Source organism: Malaya genurostris, chromosome 1, assembly GCF_030247185.1.
Source record: "Malaya genurostris strain Urasoe2022 chromosome 1, Malgen_1.1, whole genome shotgun sequence".
In the NCBI taxonomy this organism is placed as follows: domain Eukaryota; kingdom Metazoa; phylum Arthropoda; class Insecta; order Diptera; family Culicidae; genus Malaya; species Malaya genurostris.
The window spans coordinates 103,575,173-103,601,075 of NC_080570.1; the positions used below are offsets into that span (position 1 = coordinate 103,575,173).

At 36.5% G+C, this 25,903-nt stretch overlaps 1 protein-coding gene across 2 annotated transcripts in view; it reads right to left on the bottom strand.

Moving 5' to 3' along the window:
• LOC131425295 (guanylate cyclase soluble subunit beta-1) overlaps positions 1–25,903 on the bottom strand; it is a 76,548-nt gene that overhangs the window by 10,103 nt on the left and 40,542 nt on the right. Inside the window, exons 3-5 of one of the 2 annotated variants that reach the window (XM_058587068.1) lie at positions 7,391–7,491; positions 6,842–7,334; positions 6,375–6,535 (exon numbers count right to left, since the gene is read on the bottom strand). In XM_058587068.1, the coding sequence (XP_058443051.1) occupies positions 6,375–6,535; positions 6,842–7,334; positions 7,391–7,491 (755 nt within the window). Of the gene's footprint in view, positions 1–6,374; positions 6,705–6,806; positions 7,335–7,390; positions 7,492–25,903 lie in introns of both variants that reach the window. The other variant, XM_058587067.1, reaches the window with a different exon arrangement.

The window sequence follows — 25,903 nt, forward strand, 5'->3', positions numbered from 1 at the left end:
TCCCTCTCAGTTCTGAGTGCAACTGCAGTCGAATGGGATTGATGCTGGGGTAGTTTCAGTTATCTTCAAGCGAAAATGCTATTTGATTCAACTCATTAAATTTAGTCTGGCAAATATTATGCGAGTTTTTACAGACCGATCAGTTGATCACACGTTGTTTGAGAGAATTTTTTGACATAATTTTCAAGTTGCACGATGTATCAGGATAGTCAGCAAATGTGGTAAAAATGCAGTCTGAAAGTCAAACTGCGATCACTTTGTGAAGGCTCTAAACGTGTGAGCAAGAATTTAGAATTCATATTGCTATAACACATTTGAAAGCTCTTGGACTGGAGATAATTTTACCGACTGGAGGTATTTACCGAAAAATTTGAACAAAATCAGGGATGTTGTAGGGAAGGTTTACAAATTTTTCAAATATTTTGAAGAACATGTTTTCACACACTTCTGATGTTTTGTACGGTTCTGAATTTTTTTAGAATTAAACAAATAATTTTTGAATGCATTAAAGTGCTTCGGTTTCATTTTTTTCAAATGTGGATGACAACAATATTTCATTTTTTCTAAAATAAATTAACAATCAACAATGCGTTTCTATTGAAGTCGAAGGACACGCATGATGCTTAGTTCTAGTAGTTATGCACCATGCGTTTACTTCTGATATAACTTTAGAGTTATTTTCGTTTTCCATATGTCTTTCATTCCATTCATGTGGCTCCCATTTTTCCACACTTATGGACTTTTTCCATAGCTTTTAAACGGGCAGAAATTGTCAATATGGCTGCCCTTTGTTTTTGACTAGATCATCAGATATTGATTACAGCTCGGCGTCTTCAAAGTTTTTTGATGGTCTTCCACGTTCCTCTTTTCTCACATCAAAATCATTAGCTTTGAATGTTTAAACCATCTTTCGCATGTTGCTCTTAATAGAGTATGATCAACATATACATCAAGAAGCATTTGTTGCGACTCATCAGTACTTTTCGTCAAATAATAATAAAGAATAAACTAATGCTTTTCGTAAATAATCACTTCCTGGTAAAAAGTTCGACATTTTTAGCACGATGAAAAACGATAGTCTTGTTTGTTCAATGACTTCATGAGTATTAAACATGTTTATGAGATGTCATATAAACTAAACAAAAAAAATTGAGGCTCTTTCACACCAAATGTGCATTATTGACACATTTGTATACATTTGTACGCTCTATTCATACTTGTTTACCTGTTGTTACTAGAAAATTTTAAGTGGTACAAAAATCGTGTACGTGTAAAAAAATATATTTCGAAATTTTGAAGTATTTTTAATGTAAGAAATATATCTTTAAAAAAATGTGAACCTTCATGACAATGTCGGGAACATCTCTGTCTTTTATCGAATTTGTCGATGGAGCTTCAAAAGTCAAATAAAATGATAATCGATACAACCACTCTAGTAGCTCCGTAAATATGACAGTTAAATGGTTGAACTTTTGGAAAAAATTTTCATCACCTTCCAAATATGGTACGACGGTATGAATTCTATTTACAATTTTATTCATCTCACATATTTTTGTATTGTAATTTATAATATAAAATCGAACACTCTTTGAGTTTTCGATCTATTTGATTCAGATCGAAAATTTGATTACAAAATGCATTGTAATAAATTCAATTTTCGAACTAAAAAACAAATAGTAAGCTGTTGGAAACTCGGTAAATATTCGCCGAATCCTGGAATTTTTTCAAAATAAATAATCGTTTTTTTGCAGCCATTCTTCATTCTCTTTAGGGTGGTTAATACTATTTCATTTCATTGAGAAATGAAAATAGTATTGACCACTTTATTGTGAAAGATGGCCTTTGTTATTTCGACTGGAAATAACGACGTTGACGACGCGGTTCGGTGAAATGCATGTACACATGGTTATACAACGTATCGAACTGTAGAGTCGCAGCTTCACACCCAAAGAGCTGTATGTGGATCGTGAGCCGCAGGTTGCCGACCACTTAATGTACATTCAATTTCCTAAATCCTAATTTTGAACACCATTTCTGAGAACTACAACGAATAATGAAAAATGGTACGAATCAAATATTCGAGTTTTCAAATGTCTAAATATCTCGAGAAAGGTTTCATTTAGAGGAAAGGTTATTATGAGCAGTTATCAATTAATTTCATACAAGGAATACTTCCTGAGTAACAGCGATTTGAAGAAAACGCTTGTAATAAAGTTTATGGCCGTTTTAAAAATTAATCTTGAGTCTAATCGGTCTCTCTATCCATGAAACATGATTGATTCACCTTGCTAAAAATGAGGTAGCTTATTTCTAAAATTTCTCTTCAGTGGAATTTGCACTGCAGGTACTTCGCATATGGGACAGACAAGTGTTTATATTTCCCCATTTTTTAGAACAAACATCCAACTATTATTGCAATTACTAGTGGTAAAGTAAGGAAACATTTGTTAAGTTAACCCAAGGGTATGCGTAAATCAGTTTTTAATAAATTTCGGATATACCGATATTAAACATTACATATTATGGGATTTCGACTGATTGGAGCTGTCAACGGTTATCTAGTTTCGGTCGACAGATAGAGCTATATGATCTTAGGCAAACTTGTTGTAGATACTTAGACCAACAATTCAGTGTAGTTTTACAGACAATTAGTCTGGAACTTCTCCGTGCTTCGAAAAGAGCATGGAATAATTCATATGCTTATAATAGTAAAAACAGTTTGAAGATGAAATATCGCAAGTATTTTAGCATCTGAAATCTTCAAACAACTTTCGAGAGACTCAAAGTTTGTTGACAAGTTAAAAGTATATTTCGGAATCACTCCATCAGATGGAATTAGTGTGCTTGCTATGGTACAACTTTCGATATCAAAATTATGCTCTAGTTCGGAAACCTAAAGATTTAGAGCAACTTTGTCTTCTACAAAAGTGTTCGGAATGTAGCGGTCTACATTATGAAAATTATATTAATTAGAAACTCACCCACCCAGTAGCGCTAGTGGGATCACAGTTTTGCCAAAGAAAATTGATTCTATTATATCTTTACAATTTGATGAGATAGAATGTTCGTGTTTTCGGAAAGAATGTTCCAGAATTCAGCACAGATAAAATAGTTAAAATTTCTCTCATTGGTAACCCTAATGTGCCATTCAGGGCTGGATATTACTGCAGCTCAAGAACATGTTGACTTATTAAAATGATTTCTTCGAGAGGGTGTTTTAGGGTTTCGATAACGTTTCGATAACCATTAAATGGATGAGTTTCTGTTATATCTACAAGGTGGTCTTATGTAACTAACAATCAGAATTGTTTACGAGAGTGATGTTATCAATCAGTTTTTAAAGTGTAGGATAGACAAATTGAAAACTGTTTTACTAGAAGGCGCTAGTAAGCACCTGGAGTATTCTGAGGTTTTGACTATTCACATAGTGAAATATAAATTAAAGTATAAAAATCGTGACATGTATTGCTCATTTTATTTAATTTATTTTAATTTTTGTCTTTCTCATATAGAAAGGTTATAAGGTTATGCAATCACTTGAAAAACCGACTAGTGAAAAGTCGGGAGGAGGGCCAAGTGTCATATACCATTCGACTCAGTTCATCGAGCTAAGCAATGTCTGTGTGTGTGTGTGTGTGTGTGTGTGTGTGTGTGTGTGTGTGTGTGTGTGTGTGTGTGTGTGTGTGTGTGTGTGTGTGTGTGTGTGTGTGTGTGTGTGTGTGTGTGTGTGTGTGTGTGTGTGTGTGTGTGTGTGTGTGTGTGTGTGTGTGTGTGTGTGTGTGTGTGTGTGTGTGTGTGTGTGTGTGTGTGTGTGTGTGTGTGTGTGTGTGTGTGTGTGTGTGTGTGTGTGTGTGTGTGTGTGTGTGTGTGTGTGTGTGTGTGTGTGTGGGTGTGTGTGTGTGTGTGTGTGTGTGTGTGTGTGTGTGTGTGTGTGTGTGTGTGTGTGTGTGTGTGTGCGTGTCAAATAATCTCACTAGGTTTTCTCGGAGATGGCTGCACCGATTTAAAAAAAAAACTTAGATTCAAATGAAAGATCTTCCGGTCCCATACGGAATTCCTGAATTTCATCCGGACCCGGCTTCCGGTTCCCGAGTTATAGGGTAAAGTGTGTTCAATCTTGTACACCGTCACTTAAACCGGCGAAACAAAAAACGTAAAAAAATTCTAAACTGGTCTCAAAACTACACAAATCGGTAGTCATTATTAGTAAGCAACTAAACAAATCGATTTCGGCTATCCTGGTTCCCGGTATCCGGTTCCGGAAGTATCGGAAGTAGTAATCATATATACCAAAATGGATCTCACTCACTTTTCTCAGCGATGGTTTGACCGATTTCCACAAACTTAGATTCAAATGAAAGGTCTTCCGGTCCCATATGGAATTCCTGAATTTCATCCGGATCCCCCTTCCGGTTCCGAAGTTATAGGGTAAAGTGTGTTCAATATTGTACACCGTCACTTAAAATATTTTCGGATGCAACAAACATTTAAATCGTAATTTAGAAACGAAACGGCAAACGGCCTAAGAGACATTTGGGCGAACGGATAAAAATTGCAAATCGATATATTTATAACGCTCCTGATGGCTGGAAAAATTGTAGGGATCCTTCCAAAGGAGACTACAAAGAGTTCATTCTGAATAGCTTCCACGCGTTGGATGTTGAGTTAACAATATGGAACCCAAACGACAGCACCATTTTCAAGAATTGCGCGAATCAGCTTACAACATACCTTATGATCAAAACAGAACCGGAATTTTCATTTTAAATTTCCCGCGTTTGTCCAATCGGTAAACTATTCTCTCAACGTTGGCAACACTTTTATACACATTCTGTCAAATTTTGACGCATATCGTACGATTAGTTTTTGTTTGGCGTCTATACAAAGAAGTTGAAAAATTTTCGTGTGGCGATTTTTATTATGGATGAAAATTTTGAACAACGTGCGTGCATCAAAATTTGTGTTGCAAATGGATTTAAGTGTTCCGAAATGTTAGAAAAGGCCTTTGGTGAATCCTGTCTAGAAAAAAAGGCATACGAGTGGTATAAACGCTTCAAAGGTGGTCGTACAAGCTTGGATCATGATGAGATCCCTGGCCGCCCAACAACATCTGTTACTGAAGAAAACATTGAATCGGCGAAGTAAATCGTGTTGCAAAATCGTTCTGTATCGATTAGAGAGATTGCTGTGTTTTTGGGCATCTCTTATGGATCAGCCGAACACATTTTAACTGATGTTTTGGGTTTGAAACGCGTCGCTTCTCGGCTGGTGCCAAAAAAACTCATGAATTTTACACCACGATAATGCGCCGGCTCACACAGCGTTGGTTGTGTCGCAGTTTTTGGCCAAAAACTGAACCAATATCATCAACCAAGCACCGTACTCTCCAGATATGGCCCCGTGTGACTTTTTCCTCTTCCCCAGACTCAAATTGCCATTGTGGGGAACGCGTTTTGAGACCATAGAGACCATAAAAGAGAATTCGCTGCGTGAACTAAAGGCCATACCTTCGGCGGCCTATAAAACTTGTATGGAAAATTGGATCAAGCGTTGGCATGCATGTATTGCCGCAGGAGGAGAGTACTTTGAAGGCGATAATAAAGAAATTTATTAAAAATTGAAATTTTGCGTTTTTTCATAAAATTCCGGTTCATTTTTTATCATAAGGTATAGCTCCTAAATTATCACACATTTATGATATGTGGTAATCTACGCTGTATTGAGCACTAGCGCATATGCTATGGGGAGAGAACAAATTTTATACTAAAACACTTTCGTGTAAACGAAATGAGTATTTGGATAGATACTGTAAACATTACGGCACACAAGCTCCACCTGGCAGAGTGATTACTTTTAAATACATTATTGTTTTGCGCGTAAGTTATGTTTTACACAGGAACTGGTTCATGACCACCACTTTTCCAAATAATAAAAATCGTAATTCAATTTTATGGTATTAAATGCGGTTTTGGTGAGACAGTTCTCAACTAATTGTAAATAAAAAATCACTTTTAGTGTCCACAAACACAACGAACTTTTCGAAGACCGTACGGTTCTATACTATACTCAATTTATAAGACACAGTTCGAAAATATCTTGTGATTTTACATCTTATAAAATGCACATAAATGGAACATCGTATTTCATACAAATTTATAATCAAGAACATGTAGGTGAAATTGTATTGCATTTCCGCAACCGGACGCCGGATCTGGATAAAATTCTACATTAACTTATGGAAACATAATACTTTTTATTTGAATATGTGCTTACGAGGATCGGTTTACCCGTTTCTGAGCAATTGGAGTGATTCTTCATTCATTCTTGATTTCCGCAGCTTGTGCGTTTGCGTCTTATAGTACTAAATTACTCACCTTTCGCCACCAACTGGAAATCTGTCTGTTGCTCCTTTTCTTCACTTCTTCGCGTTGGTGTCTTGGGTCCCGAAATTTCTGTGATCAGAAATTGTATGTGATCGGACCGTTCCACATGCCTAGTGCTATCGGGATTCCTTTTTGTCGTCTGGGACTGATTGCTATCACAATTATTAATATCGTTACTACTAGTGGTCTTTTGGCTATCTTCGAAATATAGTCTACTATTGCTTCCGTTCTGACTACTACTTAAGCTAGGTTTATTGCCATTGCAAAACGTAGTTTCGGATCGGTTTGCAAGCGTTGTCGAGCTTCTAGAGGTTGCTAAATCTACCGGTATGAGGAAGTGAATAAAAAAATACAAGAGGAGACAAAAAATACTACGCATTAGAACTACTGTCGGATAGCGGAATACGGTAGGGTCCAACATACTATTCAGTCTATTCGATAGATAAGATTCTCCATACGTTTTAGACATCAATATTCGTTTGCATAAACCTAGATTTGCTAATTCAGGCACAGCAAGCTCGGCTGACGTGATAACAGGAACTGATTTATCAACTTTCGTGGCCGGGAATGGAACAGGTTTGGTTTTGTCATCCGTCTTTGGTGCTGTCGCCTCGATAATATCACCTTTTCGTCTGATAATTTTACACTCTACATCAACACCATGTAGTTTGGATGCAACGGCTTTCACTATTCCTATTACTATATGTTCTAGACCGGGACGTTCGGAATAGTAGTGCAAGACCAGCTGACCGTCCGTTTCAGTACAGCGAAAGGAGGGAGCACGCATTCCCGGGTACAGTGTGCCAAGGTGGTCATGTAGGGCATCGAGATTCTGAAGAAAATCTCGGGGTGTAGCCCCAAGTACTTGCAAAATCTTGTCGTAGCCGGAATCCTGACAAAACTCGAAAAATGTTTTACCAAATAACTCTAAAATGTCTCCAGCGGGTATGTCTGAAATGAAATGAAATAAAATCAAAAGTTTCAAGAGACAACACAAACATTCTTACTTAGGATGTCTACTGCGGCTTCTATCAAATTGTACGTGATGTCGTCTTCGTAAATTTGGCGAACGAGAAATTGGCCTTCCATGTTGACCTGAGCCTTTTTCCTGTGAAAATCAAAATTGAACAATATAATAATTAGTCATGAAAATTGTCAACCTAAATCAACTGCTATTGTTATGATTTTTTTTCTTCTTAAAACAATTGCGCATTAGCAGATGCCATTTTACTCTCGGCCAATGTTTTTCAGTAGAGCTCGAGCAAAGTGGAACAAGCCCTAAAGACGACAGGCATATTTCATAAGGATGATCCATAATTTAGTAAAAACTTATTTTTCAGCATGACGTCAACCATGAAATGAGAAAATGGGAAAAACTCCACGGTACTAATTTTGATCTAATTAAGCTGCTCTAATGCGTCGAATACATCATGATTTCACAATTATCTGTTATCCAGAATTTTTATTCGTACCATGGTAGCAGTCGTAGAGTTTCTATTCGCGGAAGTAGATTGCATAATAGAACCTCGGCCGGTTCTTTTTACTCCACACTGGAGAGGGATGTTGAAGAGGAAAAAACATCCTAATCTCATTAGGGTTCTTCTTGGTCCGTTTGTCATGCTGTTTGCGGTGAAAAAAAAATCAAAAAGAAATTGTTTTCGGTTGCGTTTTCCATAACCTTCGCTAATCCAAAGCGTGTTGCTATCATTGCCGAACCGACACGGTATTCTCTAAGCTCTATCTTAGTTCTATATACAACATAGCTGGGCTAAGCAGCACGCAATTATTATACCGGAAGCTCGATTAATACAACCAAAACAATGAACGCCATGTGCAATAGTCCAAAATTATGTTTCCGTAATATAGATTCCGGGTTTTTCAATCTCCTACTGTTATTTTTGTTCCGTACATACTGCTGCCTATAATCAAAAAGTGGGGAGTGGATTCAAAATTTCGTTTAGATCAAACAAAATTGTTTCACATATATCACTCAAGTTGGGTTGTTGTACCGTTTCTTAGGAAAAAGCAATTTCGGAGCATTTCATTATTTATCTAAAGTAGACAAATCTGCTACATACAAAACATAGGCATTATTGTCGCAATCTGTCTCTGACAATCCCTGTATATAGAGGAAATATATTTCTGTGTTTTTCTGTCTGCCCTCCCTTTTATTGTTTCGATTGCGACTTCATTTGTATGAAAAATCATCGTTCTGTAGCTCCAAAACAATTGCTTTGAAGCATAGCAATGCATGAAGTTTCATCGGGTCTATCATTCTTGAACCTCCTATTTCTTTTCAAATCACGCGTTTTTTTATAGCGGCCAATAAGCCACCTGTCAACTTCCACTTTCGAATGAAATTGCAGGCGAATTATGAAAAATAGAGTATTAAATTTAACACCAGACGAAAGAGAAAACTTTTCTCTGTCGTTTACTATTATGACTTACTCTCACCGAGTGCCGAGTCATTCGAAATTACTCTTCAATGTGAATGTTGATGGATGGCTTATTTGCCGTTATCAAAAAACGCGTGATATCATGAATATATGAAGTCTTCTACTGCATGTGCTTCACATTATTCATTGCACTCAGCTAACTCTCCCGCTTTTTCTATCGATTTGCTATACATTTTGTTCATGGATGTGATCTTTGAGGGTCTTATTGTTTATTGTACACTAATATACTATGTTTTTTTCTTGAAAGAATAGCCGAAATGATAAAATCTATCAATTGCAGAAGATTCGAGGTCGATTTTGAATTTTTTTACGGTTTTTCGTCCATTTCAGTGATGGTATAAAATTTTCAACACACTCTACCCTATATTTCCGGATCCGGAAGTGGGATTCGGATGAAATTCAAGAATTCCGTATGGGACCACAGGACCATTCATTTGAACCTAAGTTTGTGAAAATCGGCAGTGGCCGGTGAATTGAATGTTGGCCGCATTGTTTGGGCCGTGATGGTCCGCGGGTACGGTTAGCAACGAATTATCCAGTACGGAATTTTTTTCTCTGTGCATGTTTTACTCAGTCATTTGCGATTCTATGAGAAAAGTTAGAACACATATTTTCATTTGTTTGCACATTTTGCCCCATAACTCCGGAGCCGGAAGTCGGATCCAAATAATATTCAGGAATTTTGTATGGGACGACAAGACCTTTCATTTGAATCTAAGTTGCATTGATTGCATAACCTTTCTATATGAGAAAGGCAAAAATTGAAAATTTTGACAAAACGTAAACATACGATTTCAAAATATTCAAAAACAAAAACGTTCAGGCTGGCGAGGAACTCTTTTATCTTATTCACGTGTTTTTCAACCCACCTAGTGGTGTAAAGATGCCTTTCTCATATTACTTATATTTTCATGAATAGCTGGCCAAACGAATCGATTTCAGCTATACCGGTTTCCAGCTTCTGGTACCGAAAATAGTAGTCGAAAACTCAAAAACGGAACTATCTTCATTTTCTTAGAAACAGCTGAGTCGATTTTGACAAACTGTGAAAGGAATCATTCTTCTAAAAAAAAATTATTTGAAACTTGAATAAAAACTAGAAAGTTTATCTGGGTAAAAACCAACATAACCTTTCAATTTGTAAACAATCATCCAAAATTAAGAAGAATTTTCCCGCTTTTTGAAGCTATAAGTGACGGTTTGAAATTTTCAGCACACTTTACTCTCTAGTTCCGGAACCACGAATTGGATCCGAAAGAAATCAATAGCAGCTTATGGGAAAAACCATAACCTTTTATTCGAGCTCAAGTTTGTGAAAATCGGTTGAACCATCTCTGATAAAATCAAGTGAGTTCCGTTTTGAAATTTTTAACCAGCAAGCAACTGTCATAATTTTCGGTACCAGGAGCTGGAAACCGGTATAGCTGAAATCGGTTCGTTTGGCCAGCAACTATCATAACCTATATTGAAACAGTTTTGAACAAAATTTTGAAGAATTTTTACGTTTTTTGCATTATTGTTTTATATGGCAAGTTACTTCACTGTATTTCCGGAACCGGAATCCAGATCCGGATGGAATTCTGCATCAACTAATGGAAATATAATACTTTTCATTCAAATCTGAGTTTGCGAAGATTGGTCTGGTCGTTTCTGAAAAATTGGAGTGATTTCCGGTTTTGAGCACTTTCCCGGTACATGGTCTTCAAAGGGTGAGATGGCTGGGTACTGGGATCTCATGCCTCCCCGTGTGTCTGTGATGACAGCTGGTCACTAAAACGGCGTCGACTGAGTGCTGTCGCCTTTTGCGTTGGTCGCTGGATGAGAGGGTGTGAATAGGTGTGTATGTGATAGTTCATTTGAAACGCAAAAATTATTGAAGGTCATCAAGTAGCTGAAGTATTTCGCCTTGACTTCCTATCCATATATAATTTGACGCATAAACCAAAATACGTCTTGAAATCTTAATCTGACAAATCGGCTTTGAATTGTATTCTTTTCGAAAACTTTCAATGAAATTATGCTTTGGCTTTTCTCAAAAGCAAGGCTTGAGTCAAAATGGCCCTTTTTGCCTTTTTCATAAAGAAAGGGATCACTGCAATCACTGTGAAAACCTACTTTGGAACCGAGGCTCAGAGGTTGAGTGTCATATACCATTCGACTCAGCTAGTCGGGATCGCAAAATATCGGTGTTTGTGTGTGTGCGTGTGTATGTGAAAAAAATGCATTTGATTTTCTTGGAGTTGGTAGAACCGATTATCAAAACCTCTTCTTTAAGATTTTATGGTGAGCAAAAATGAAAGCGGAAGTGGAAGTGGGAACGGTTATATGGGTTGGTAATAATAACCAAAGCCGAATTTAGCCGATTCGTCGCCGCCGACGCACTTCGAGAACTTCATGGAATAAATAATACTTTTTCCATATCCAAAGAGGTTACCTGTCACTCCACCTAGTACAACACCAATTAAGTTTGGTTGATTTTTTTTCGATGAAATTATGATCTTTTTCGTACACTGTTTATTATAATTTTGGCGGTAAATACTGTAGGTTCTGGATTCACAGTCAGTAGTTCGAGAATTGACATGTATGAATTAAAAATGTCAATAGGTTCGTAGCACAAACCACCATTCAGTGCGTCGCTAAGAATCGGCTACAAACTCTACAAAAACAGAGGTTTGCTTTGGAATGGAGTACCACATTGGTTTGGCAGGTTTTGCATCAGAGCTTTACCATATTGTAAATTCATTACTGTTGGTAGTAAATTGGTGCCTGAAACGACACACAATATGAGGATTTATGATAGTTTGTATCGAATTATGGGTATAGAGTAGAACGATGCACTCTGCTCAAATGGCTGCATGGACCAAAACAGCATTCGTTTGCGCAAGAAGAGATGAAAATGTTTAATAAAAAATTCATCCTTTATTTAAATTTCCCATGGAACATCATACTGAGCGAGAACAGAGTCTGAAAATATAGGTCGCCTTCTCGTCTGTCGGTGCGATAATGCTAATGAATTTCCTGCCATTTATATTGCTGCTGTTTACGCTAAGAGCAGGGGATTTCAATGCACAGCAGCCTTGGGACTGGGAGGTAACCGGAAATAATGCAGCAAATGAGATGCCAGACTGTTGGCGGCTTGACATTTGCTGACTGCCATTCCTGAAGGCATTATCCGTAGTTTGTGGCATCGGCATGGCTTATTTGTTGAAAGGTTGCTGAAGGCACGGTAATAGAAATTAAAGGAAAGCAAGTCACTGCAAATTGTGAATAATAGATCAATGAATGTGCAAATTGTGAATAACAGCACAATAAATGTGCAGAAGGATAGAAACTGTGGGTTGAATTATCAATTCAGTGGGTTGCATCTTTTTTAAATAATCTTCCAAATGCTCGTGCACAAAACATGCCAAACCAGAGATTGTTCAATTTGCTTATAACGTAACTAAATGAATAATGCGGTTCTGAAATAAAAACTTTGCTGCTTTCAGTAGCACTTTTTATATCTGTGAAAATATATGTATTTTAAGGCTCGTGTGTCTAGATCAGAAGATCAAAGATTTATATCTATAGGGGAAGCTGGGAAGAAATTGACCGCTCGAAATTATTCGAGCAACAACAAAATAAATTTCAATGTTTTGCATGATAAAAAGCATGATTCGAACAACATTTTGTGATTCTTTCGTTAAAAAATATTGAGAAATAAGTCGGTGAAGAGGTATTTTTGAGGACGCTTCTTAAAAATCATGATTTGCGGTGTCTATTATATCCCAGCACAGACTAATCAGAAGTGAACGTATGAACGCAGCATAGTTAGAGTAGAAGTTTTCCTAGACCCCAACGTTTTTGTTAGATTTGTTTTTAATTCCTTTAATTTTTGGTGGTTGTTCAAAGTGAAAACTACAATATACACTCTCGGGTTCAAAATGTCAGAATTCTGCTTAAGGGGGGCTTAATGCCAACTGTAAGGCAACACACGATATTTTTAAAACCAGTTCGGAATTATTTCGATGGTCAAAAATTGTTGGGTCGCTTTCGTTTTCTTTTACATAAAAAATTAAGTAAAGTTATTATTGAAGTATTTGTGAGGTACAAATGAATTAGAAATTCCGAGTGAAAGTGTTATTTTCTGCAATGTTTTTGATTGAAACCAAAAGTGGTTATTTTCCCCCTAAATACAGAAGTTTTAATCTTTAAAGTGTGTAATAGTGTAAATAAAAAAATTAAACGAAAAACAGCTGAAATGCCTCTGATGCGATTTTTTTTTAAATTTTACATAATTATAAAATAAATTTTGCGCTCTTTTAGCCAACTTATTTCTTATAGTATTAGATACTGATTACAACTTTTATTACCCATCAAATAATCCGAAAAACAGTGTGTGGCTCCAATCAATGAGATAAATGCGGAGATATGGCGTACCCTCTTGGTTCAAAACCGTTAGTTTGACAAATGCAAGCTTCACTTCTCAAACTAAGTAATCAAAAGTTCGGATAGAAAGCAATGATTTGGCTTAAGCAGCTTAGGATATTCAGGAATAGCTAATTTGTGGAGTAATTTTTCACACGACGTAACTGAACGACGTAGCGTTTAGGTTGCTTTTGAAGAACATTGTTCAGATTTTGAGAAGCGAGAAGGTTGTGTATTGTTAAACATTAAGAAAGTGATTTTTACTTGGATACTGAAGTAGCTATAAGTAAAAGTACGGAAACAAGAAAGTTCTGTTGTTTCATGGATAAGCGTGAATAAGTATATAAATAAATCGAATAAACATAATTTAAAATTTCTTACTATGCGTTGAATGTGTAAATTTATCTGTTTTGCACTATTTGCACGATCTATTGCATTTTATTTGTTAAACGAAATGGCCCTGTTTTACGTGGAGTTGCAAGGCGTTGTGACGATGGTCTTGGTAGATTGCACACTAATATTATCATGTTTTCTGCAGATTGACTAATAAGAGTGCTTGGAAAATAGTATTGGGAATTGATACCATTTCAACTCTACCTGAACATCTCAAAAGCATGATAGTCATCATTGCCGGTCGCCCCCATCTTCATCAATCAAGGATGAAGAAGGAGAGAAAATGTTAACGCTATATCTATTTTCCGACAATACCGCAATTCATCACTCTTTTTCATTTGTGTCGCGATGTTGGAGATTTAGGTAGGTATGAGGTCTAGGATTTACTCCAAGAAAAAATCAAGCAAACCTAGATTTATCACTGTACGGAGACACTAACAGCGCTATGCGAGAGAAACTGGTGTACTGTGTATTGTGTGAAATGCGCTGGCAACTTTGTACATACATTTTAGGAACAATTTATGCATTCATTTTTCACCAGACGATGTGCACTGTTCGCTCTATTACGCTACTATAACACTCGGGCCTTTGGGTTTATATGGGGCATTCCACGTAAAATCAGCCACCCAAAATTTTGTTTTTCATCTAACTATTTTTTTCGGTAAAAAACTCGAAAATATTCGACAAATATTTTTTTATTTCAATATGGTACGTGGAAATTTCGAGGTATGATTTTTTGAAGTTTCGCGTATAATAAACTGTCAAAGTTGGGATTCGATCAGTGGCACGACATGTGTCGGTAAGTTAAGCCCGTATTCGAGCGAGTTGCGCTGCTGTACGCTCCGCGCGTGTGGATCGTTATTGAAAAATTCACTGCTAATCTTCCCACTCTGAAACATTGCCAACATTAGTTAAGCCCCTAAGGCTTCTTTTTTCAACTAGAAAAAAAAATTAGGCCCAAGCTTGAATTTTTTAATTTGTTTATTAATTTGTAACTTTTTTCATTGAATTAGTTTTAAAGGTTGTTTTTTTTTTGGATTCACTCATTTAAAAGCTAAGGAAAAGACGTACATTTCATGTCTTGGGCAATTTTTTTTATCTTACAGTATAGGATGTCGAAAAAAGGCTCTTTTTTCTAAAAGCGAAATTTAAAAAAATTCATGTGTCGAAAATTCAACTTACGTGTCGAATATTAAAAAAAAAACAAATAAAAATTCACTTCTTCTTAGCATAGAATAATTATAATCTTGAAGACTTAATTTATTGCATTTCGATTAGAATCACTTCGGGTAACGCTCAATTTTATAATTGAAGATTTTAGAAAATATGTCAACAATTTTAGGTTGAGTTAAAAATCATTAGGTTTTTTAATTTAAATATATCTGAAACAGTAAAGTTCCGACCTCATGTTCTTTGTAATTCTTTTATGGAATGTTCTAAAATGAGAACGGCTTGTGATGCAGTTTGAACACCTTCCACCAAATAGGTTTTCTGACAGCCAACTTACAACCACAAATGCAAATGAAATTGATTTGTTTTCATCAGGAAACACATGCATTAAATACGATTCAAACGATTAATCAACTTAGGTCGTCGTCAAGATTAATTTAATATTTTTTAGACGAATATTGCTCACGTACCCGTCGTTAAACTGTTCCGTAACCGTTCCATGCCGGTGGCCACGTGTGAATCACTTTTACATATTGTTTTGTTTTCATCAGGAAACCATTTTTCACGGGGCATAGAAACCTCAAGTTTTTTAGAATAGATTATTCTAAAACATTGTTGAAGAATGTATTATTCTAAGAGAAAATCACTCTAAACTCTTGGCTAACTCAGATGTATAAAATCATCTAATTCAAAATAATCTCACCTAATCCCGCACGATCCTTTCCAAACCTAAATCCCTGTTAAACTTTTCTAAAGTTTCTAAGCCCGCAAAACTCTTCCTAAACGTTTCAAAGTGGACGAAAATTGATTGGGTGGCAGTGACAAGAGTAGTGCAAGTAGCGTTCACTAAACATCGAATTTGCCACCCAAATATCGTCCACAAAAAGAATTACGTTCCAATGTGGTGTAGAAGGAGAAAGTGTTAGTGATATTCCAGAATTATGCACATTCTATACCCATGAGCAGCGGAGTTACTTCGTGGAAAAACAAGCTTGAACATGTCGAACAAATGGTTGGTGCAGAGTTCGGAAATAGCCATATCAAAGAGGGCCCCACGGTAGCCATCCAACGCAGAAAAATTGCGACTGAAAACTACCAGTAGTGCATATTGCACGAGGATATATATATTGCATGAAGTGCAACGCCAACCGTTCTGATATCATGGTCTACGACAAAAGAATAAAACGAGAACGAAATGACAATATCATAATCTGGCAACGGAGTTGAAAAATATATGACGCTTGCAGGAAGTACAGTTAGTTCCGGAAGTTTTATCAGCTTTCAGGTACTGTCCCAAACCCTCTCATTTGATCGCTGGAAGCGTTGGAACTGCAAAGCCGATTTTTTAAAAATAAAACTTGAGGTTTATGTGATAAAGTATTTCTTTTTACTATTTTTATTCAGCGTTTCGGTTTTAATTAGTTATTCTACATGGAATCAAACTTTTGTTTTGGTTATTCAACCACTGTGACAACCAACTTTTGAACCAAGGTCCGAAGGGCAAAGATTTATGTACCATTCGACTCAATTCGTCCAGTACGCAAAATGTGTCTGTGTGTGTGTCTGTGTGTGTGTGTGTGTGTGTGTGTGTGTGTGTGTGTGTGTGTGTGTGTGTGTGTGTGTGTGTGTGTGTGTGTGTGTGTGTGTGTGTGTGTGTGTGTGTGTGTGTGTGTGTGTGTGTGTGTGTGTGTGTGTGTGTGTGTGTGTGTGTGTGTGTGTGTGTGTGTGTGTGTGTGTGTGTGTGTGTGTGTGTGTGTGTGTGTGTGTGTGTGTGTGTGTGTGTGTGTGTGTGTCTGTGTGTGTGTGTGTTTACACAATGCGTAAAAAAGTGCATACGATTTTCTTTGAAATTGTTCGACCACTTTGTTTCCAAACTTAGATTCATATTGAAGATCTTACAATCACATACAAACCTATCAAATTTGAATTAGATACGGATGTTTGTTCGGACTTAATCTAACAAAATCTACAAATCTTGTTTATCCTGTAGTTCCGGAACCGGCAAAAAGAATTCAGAAATTCGGAAAGAAGAATTCAGAAATTTCCTATGAAACTGTAAGACTTTTTTTGCATCTATAAGTATGTGAAAAACGATTTGGCCACCTTGAAGAAGAGTGAGTGAGATCTTTTTTGCAGATTTTGATCACTATTTCCACTATTTCACTATTCACTTCCGAACCCGGATTCAGATGACCGGAACAGCCGAAGTTGGTTCGTTTGCCAGCAACCAATATGACCTACAAATTGGAAGCAAAAAATATGACCTACAATTTGTACCTTTTGAACCTAGTTAAACCTAGACTTACGATCTCACGCTCTAATTCGATTAAACCAATTAAACGAAATCTAACAAACAAAGCGAACCTGCATTTCTGTTACTTAATAGCATGAATAAGCAGCATAAAACATGTAGTAGGATAATAATAATCCGGTTATAATAATGATTGTTATAATTGATATCCCTACACGACATTACTGCACTACCGGCTGTGCAAATTGCATTTGCATCGCGAAGCTTGAAATTCCAATGTATGCTTATTTTTCAAATAAAATCGTTAAGTCGCTTAACACAAACTATATTGTGCCTCTAAAAAACACGTGATATACTGTGAGTCTAATACCGTTTTCGTTTATTGATCAGAGCAGCCCGAAAGCTGACCCAGAGTCGCCCAAACAACGTTTGATATGTTTGTTTTAGCAACCTGAGGTCGCTCTAGATCGGACTCCAATCGCGTAGTTTCGCTCTGGCAATTTTCTCGGGTCGCACCACGCATCCCTGCCAGTTTGTTTATTTTTTCTTTTTTTCATTAGTTGTTGTTTAGGGCGCGTACCACGTGTTCGTTTTACTCGGAGTCAGACTCGCCCGTGTCTAGGTTCAAAAACGAAAACGGTATAAGTGTGCCACGCTGTTCCCCATGAAACAGCTACTTGTCAAAACTGAGCCCTTTGTGTGCCGCAACTGTGCAACTGTATGAAAACGAAAGTGCCAATATTGCTAAATGCGCCAACGCATTGTGTTAATGTGTGATTGGCACATTGTTCTAAGTGTCCTCCCCTTGCGCATCGTTCGTTTTGTGTTTTCTTCTTCCACGTTGCACGTACCGGTGTTGTACATATTCTCATTCTATATGGCGGTTTGAAAACTTTGAATTCATCGCAAGAATTTAGCAGACAGTTTTATGGGATTTGTACCTGTTTTGACCATCGAGAAAATTGAGTGCACATATTTTCTCCAATTTTCACATATTACACTGTAACTCCGGATCTGGAAATCGGATCCAAACGATAACAGGCTATAGGACAATAAGACCTTTAATTTGAATTTAAGTATGTGGAAATCGATTTAACCATCTCCGAGAAAAGTTAGTGCAGTTTTTTCCATTTTTTTTGTGCATGTCACCCTGTATCTCTGCAGCCGGAAGACGGATCGAGATGAAATTCAATAGCAGGCTATGGTACCATGAGACCTTTCATTGGAATTTAAGTTTGTGGAAATCGATTCAACCATCTCCGAGAAAAGTGAGTGCATATTTTTGTTTCATACGTACACACAAACACACACATACATTTGCTCAGTTCGTCGAGCTGAGTCGAATGGTATATGACATTCGGCCCTCCGTGTCTCGATTAAAAAGTCGGTTTTCACAGCGATTGCATTGCCTTTTTATACTAGAAAGGCAAAAATACTAGCCATAAAATTCTTCAATTGGACAGTCCTTGTTAGTTTATGACCAAATACATTAATTTTGGGCATACCGGATCTTCGTTTCCGATTCCGGAAATACCAGAAAAAAATATTGTATACTTCAAACGGGAAATCACTCCCATTTCTCAGAAATGGCTGGACCGATTATCTTGGATTCAAAGTAAAAGTATCATGCTTCCATAAGTGTATGTTGAATTTTCTTCAGATCTGGTCTCCGATTCCGGTAATACAGGGTGAAGTGTGTATGAATTCCTTTAAACTTGACTCAAAACTGTTTATAAAAAAATATAAATTCAAAGAAAAGTTTTTTTTAGAGAATCTCTTAGTAATATTTATGAAGATTTTATGAGTTATATGAGAAAGGCATCGTCACACCACTTTGCGGATTAAAACAGGATTTTTTTATTGACTTCTAGTTTTCCACGCGGCCGCCTCATTCGAGTTGTTCATTAATTTCCCAGTAATATTAATTTGTTTTTGCCTGAGATCTTGTCACGTGGGCCTGATATTCAACACTCTCAGGGAACTCTAACAGGATGACAATATTGCTATCAAGGTATAAACTGCTTTATTTCTTTGTAATTTGATACAACAATCAGTGGAGGTATCTGCGCAACGGTATTTTTACCAGCGTTTCTTTCAACCAATTTTGCAGTCAGATCTTTTTATATGAGTTTTACGAACGACTCACCTGGTTGAAAGTTGATAGATGGTTCATGTAAACACATCCTAACAATACTATATGACAAATAGACAAACAGAAATATATTTACAATCGTAGCTTTGAATGTAAATATCCTACAAGTCTTGTTTAGGAAATAGTAATCAACATACCCAACAAAAACTCGGTAAGCAAGGCCAACATAGGGCAACTCATTGTCCATTCTTATTTATACACTACTCACACAGCATCCACAGAACATGTTTTATTTTCTGGAGAGCATTTTATAAAAGAGCTTAGGGATAAAAAATTATGCATGAAAAAATGTGTTTTTGTCTCATCAGCCAACTATAACGTGTTTTTATTACAGTTCTCTCATTCTAGAACCTAGCGTAAACTTCAACTTCCATCATCATCCATCACAGTGGTTTGATATGTTTTCTACTGTCAACGGTTATTTTCAGGTCAGCTGTGCAAGTACATTCTCACCGTTGAACTGAAGTAGGCTGAAGGTAAACTCAAGCTGGGGTCAGTACATGAGAAACAATGAGCCTGGTAAAAGAAGAGGCTTCATGGAAAATCTCCTTCTGTTTCATCGCTCTCGCTAAGTTTTCCTTTTTCATTCAAGGGTGGGTACATCTACTCTGCTGTATTATATGAAAAACAATACAACTTTTTTTATTATTCGGTGTACAATAAAAGGTTTAAATTATTATCAATTCATCATATAATTGATAGTACATCCCGAAAAATCAATGCTATTTAAATGAAAATATTAATAAATGCAAATACATTTAAGATTTGAAATGTAAATAAAACTGGTAATGGCTATGCCTGAACTAACGTACAATAAAAAAATATAAACTTTCCATTGGTTTCAGTGCCTGAAATACACACTTCTATATCCTTTCACCGTTTTACGGTCGCATTCAAGACTGCCTCGACATACTCAAAACAATAAAACAGAGACAAAGCAATTTCATCTGTCTATTCAAACGAATCTCCAATGTCATCTGTATATAAGTTCATCCAAATTTCATTTTTTTGTTGCTCTTCTTTCACCATCAGTGCTTTTTAGTGCTATCTGACTTCACTACACCCATCAGTCGCCTTAGCCTTAGGTGTATTTGTTTCTTTGAGCCTCTGAAATAACTTATTCATTTTTAGAAATAATCGTTACAACATCAGCAAAAAGATTTCGGAATCTTTTCACTTTGATTGCTCGGGAAGTTCTTGGACTTAATTCAGCTATTCATTCTACTGCATAAACACACGCACACTAGTCAATCAATGCACTTGTTACAAAAACAACTGTACTCATACTGCATCGTTAACTTAAAATTGCGCAGTTGTTTACAAACAACATGCCGTATAAGCTGGATGGAAAATTTGCTGTAAAATGTCAAAAACAAGGTTGGAAAATTTTGTATTTCAAGCTCAACTGTCCACTGTATTTTGAAGAAAAACTCCAAGGATCAGCCCCATGTGGTTGTTCGAGCCATTGATGTGGAACAAGGCAACCAAAATTTCTAATGATCTACAATCAAACAGTTCAATCAATCGTCACACTTTTGAATCCGCTATTGCACGAGAGTCTGTCTAGATTTATCTTGATTAGGAATCAACACCGAACATTGTTTGTTTTATAGCCGACGAAATTACACCAATATCCCTAATGTATGTATCTTTGTACATACCTGCGATACGGATTTAGATTTTAAAGCTTCTCTTTGTCAAGCTTGTGTTCAAGTTTTGTATGCAAGCAGTGATTTTTGTAGCGTTAAATTTCTATACCATTCTGCTATTTCGGTTGAAGCGATAAACTATTTCGTTAGCGAGCTCCAAAATATATCGCGAAACAACTCCAAAAAATACCAACTCGCAGCCCTTCTCGTTGCCGTAAACACTTTGTGAATGGAAAATTCATCATTTTTTACAATGAATCGTACTTTATGTTTACGCAACTTGAGTTAAGTGGAAACGATGGATATTACACCGATAACATCGAAGAAACACCAGAGGATGGTGAATATGCCGGAAATACGAAATTCGATTCGATGATACACGTATACAAATCCATTGCCGGTACTGTGATTAAGAAATTATGAAAATCATGAAACTATACTTCTCGTGAGACCATGCTTATTAGTGATGATTTTGTGAGTAAATTCCATAAATATTTTCATGATTTAAATCGTTTTGCTCATAACATCGTTAATAATAGATTATTAATGATTTTTATAATTTCTCAATCATGGTACCGGCAATGGATATTTATTTGTTTATTGGTGTGGGCTGCCATTTCTGTGAAGGATGTTTTAGATCCTTTGATCCGTCCAAACAAAGTTAAAGCGGTCAATGCTGATGTTTATATTAAGGAACATTTACCGAAATTAAAAAAGTTCATTGAAAGGTATCAAAACAAAAAATGATGAATTGGCAATGGGCAAAAATACCATTTGTTTCGAGAAAGAACAATCCTCCAAATGTGCCTCAATCTCGTTTAATCGAAAATTTCTGGTCTGTTCTTAAACTTATGGCGTACTACAAAGCCTGAGAGGTTCGAAACGAGCATCGAATGATTTCTCACACCAAGCGAAAGCTGAAGAAAATCGACATCATTTCCGTTCGAATCCTAATTAGAAATGTTCGTCGCACTCTGCAACAAACAAACAACGCGAAATTGCATTTTTCATCATTTGTAATATATCAGAATGCATAAACCATACGATAAGGTAAACGAAAAATATATCATCTGGTACGCACATAAATGTCTGGCTCAGAAAAGTAAAAAATGGATTTTCTATGTTGTCTTACAAAGTGGAGACATAAGTTAACTACATGCATAATTAACTTTAAAATACATAAGCAAAGGAAAGCAAAGTATTGAACTTATATTTCTTCTGCTGGAATTCGATCATGTTGTTTCGAAGACAGATATTAGTTTACAGAACCATTGAATGACTAATGCTAAGACTGTACTAACACTGCAAATCTTTCTATGTCAGGGCACGAACGTACTGAAATTGTGGCTTGAAAGACCAGCATCCTATGCATTGAATCGCCAAATCGGGTCTTGAACTAATCGTCTCAGATGTCAGTATAGACAAAGCACTTAAGTCCGAACGAGTGACACAAAACATAAACTGCTGACAAATGAACTATAAAGTATTTCATATACTTTTTTGTGTTTCAAATATTTGCATGAAAAAAAGATGTAAATTTACATCAAATTTTTGTCTGTGCATCTGCTGCTGTGGCTCACTTGGTAAACGGACGGTCGTTGCAATCTCTTGATTCACAGTTCGAGTCCAGTCGCTACAGGTTTCTTAATTTTTATTTTTATCAAACCGTGTGATTTTTAAACTCAGTTACAGTAAAAAAAAAACGAAAATTTACAGGTTTCTTTTGAACTGTGTATCAACATACATTGAAGGCTTTACCGTTTAAAATCTGCATACCCTTAAAATGATCTAACTGTGAATCATTTGCTGAAAATTTACTGAAATTTTTCGTAGGTATAGTTTAATATGTACTGCTTACACTTTGTGAGTTGATTTCATCCGGTGCGCATAAGTTTTGCACGGGTACTTGGAAAATCTGTCGCATCACGCCATCGAAAAAAAAAGTAGGGAATCGCGAATTACACGGTTTCTGGTATCACAAATCGGTTTGAAGAACGTCTGACTGTTGATTAAAAGCAAAGATTCGAAAAAAAATGCGTCAGGTCAACGAGAACGATCACAAACGCGTGGTTTTGACCTACAAACGGAAACCGAATGCCTCAGTTCGTTGTGTGACTAAAAAGTTGCATGTAAGTCAAACTTTCCGGCATAATATGAAAACATGAGCTGGACTACGTACGTTTAAGATTCCCAATTTCCGAAACCGTGATGAGAAACAGAATACGGCCTAAAAAAGGCATGCACGGAAGTTTCACGACCAGAAGTTAGTGTAAGTAAGTGTAATGTTCCCGAGAATCTCGGGATACAGAAGATGTCAAAGTTCGCCAAGAAGTTCTTAATTTGGCAAGCGAGTTGTCCTTGCGGAAAACGGAATACACCTGCCGTTATCACAAGAACCATGAATGAACAGGTGTATTTGAAAGTGTCTTGAAAAGCTCACGACAATCTTCTGGTCGGATTTGGCATCATGCCGCTACACGAAGAACGTGCTAGAGTGGTTTAAGGCGATTTTGTGTTGAAAGATTTATACCCTCCAAACACTCTGGAACAGCGTTCAATAAAAAATTACAGGGTCATTATGCAGGAGCACCTTCTAAAATAACGTAAAATAATGAAAAATGCAGAACAAAATGAGAAAGCTTGGGTACACAGTAAGATTTAATTCCTTTGTTCGGTAATAATTTTGGCGGTAATAATTTTGGCGAGAACTGCAAAATTTTCACCAAAAGATCAGTTTAACGTAAATTTTCATTACAGAATTCTGTATTAGATATACAATTTATACGGTAAACCTAAATAGTCGCCGAATACGGTAAAAACCATACTGTCCGTTTGGTAAAGTTATCTTCCAATAACCGAACTTCTGTGAAAACTGATTGTCATGAAACTAACTGTCAAACTGTTATTAAAATATTCAGTGAGTGTCTTTTTATTAACCAAACGAAAAAAATGTTGAAGGTTTCATCGAATGGATTGAGGTACAGGTGATAAAAGTTTTTAAGACATTAGAGCCACTAACAGCTTTTTGTTTACTTGTAAGCAAAAAAATAGTTGTGTATCACTTGTCCACTTGCTACCAACACAAATCGTTCAAGGGTAACTTTGGTTGGACTCGACGGATTGTGCAGTGTTTTGGAAGGCGCTCAAAATTCCGGTCAGTCGGAACATCTGACACTTTTTAAATTTCTCGTGGAATAAAACCATTTTCTTCATTCGTTTTTGTGAATTTGTGTTGTTTTTTGAAATTCGAAAATCCAGAATTTTAACCAAAGGAAAACAAACAAACAAAAATTACCGAACAATCTGTTATATCCATTTGGTTTACAGTTTACGGTAGTTGTTTGACAGTTCAGCAATTACCGAACGATCGGTAATGAATTCAATTACCGAACTGATTACCGAACGTTCAGCTGTTGAAAATTCGGTAAAAAATTACCGAATACTGCGAAATTTACTAAGTGTGTACATTTCTTTTTACTACTTGAAAATTTTATAATAATCGGATAAAAACTTTAATTTTTTTTATGATGAGTGAAACGCCAACAAGATTTTATGTCATGATTGTTGTCCGGTTCTGAATCGCAGACTTTTCCATTGAAAAATAAGAAAATAGTTATGCGTACCAGACATTGTCGGGTTTCGGGTATTCATACCCGACTGGTATTGATTGGGTTTGGGTCGAAAAAAATATGTTTGTCGGGTTCGGGTCGGGTACGGTTACCGATTTTTTAAATTTTCGGTGGGTACGGGTTGGCTTCGGGTTAGAATTTTTTTTTCGGGTTTGTACTTTTTTCGGGTTCGGGTCGGGTATGGGTTAAGATTTTCATTTTTTTATTAGGCACGGGTCAGGTTCGGGTTTGGAAGGAAAATTTATCTCGAGTTTGGGGTGGGTACGGGTAAAAGGTTTTTATTTTCGATCGTGTACGGATCGGGTTCGGGTTTGAAAAAATGTTTACCCGACCATCTCTAATGTGTACCAACAAAACACATTTTTATTCTCTCCGCTCAATTTATTCGGAGATGGCTTAATCGATTTCAACAAGCATTGACTCGTTTGAAAGATGGATTTACATTTCCAATTTGGAAGTTTCACAAGTTTGTTCAACGCCTAACGAATAAAAATAATTTTTTTATTGAAAATAAAAAGTTATCCAGAAATTAGAAATTACCAACTAAGATTTTGAAAGAACTTCCTAGAATAATTAGCGACACCTACTCGTCTAGCTTGTTGTCAAAATATTGTAAAAATTTTTGATGAATAGCCAGAACCCGGGAACCGTCATGAAGGTTTTCAAATTTATTTCGACGCATTCGTTTTCTAGTCGTTTAGTGAAAACGTTCGACTAATAAGTATCTAGTTGATTTAAAAAATGATAATACAAGAACGGCATAGGAAGGGCAGTATCATGCGCATCACATGAGTATCCTCTGCTGACTATGACTGTGTTCGAAAATTCATAACGCAATACGGTGAAATCCTCTTTATCAAAAACGAAATATGGAGGAAGTTTTTCCCCTGTCATCCGGAATAACGTACTATTGATACGTACGCACGGGAAGAGGACTAACACATGGGCTAAAAAGTTCCGGGCCTAACAAAGAGAACACGATTTATTGGTTCAAAACTAACTTTATTCATCAACGTAATCTCCATAAAGAACAACGCAATCATTCCAGCGCAGCTCTAACATCTTTTACCTTAGAATAGGTCTCAGTTTCAGCGATAATCTCTTCATTTGTTTCGAAATTTCTTACCGGTGAGCATTTTTCCAGGTCAACGAACAGCCATTAGTCGCTGGGAGCCAAATTTAGCGAATACGGTGGATGTGGGAGAAATTCGAAGTTCAATTCATGTAGTTTTGTCATTGTTTTGATATCTCTTGAAGTACTTAACCCAACAACATAATTTTTTCTACAAGCTAACGGAAATTGTGATTTAATTTTCAACGTGAGATAACCATAAATAATTGAAAAACAAAGTTGTCTAAAACCTTTGGAAGTAATGAGGAAAATTCATCACGCTTCCTTGCCTTTTTCGCACC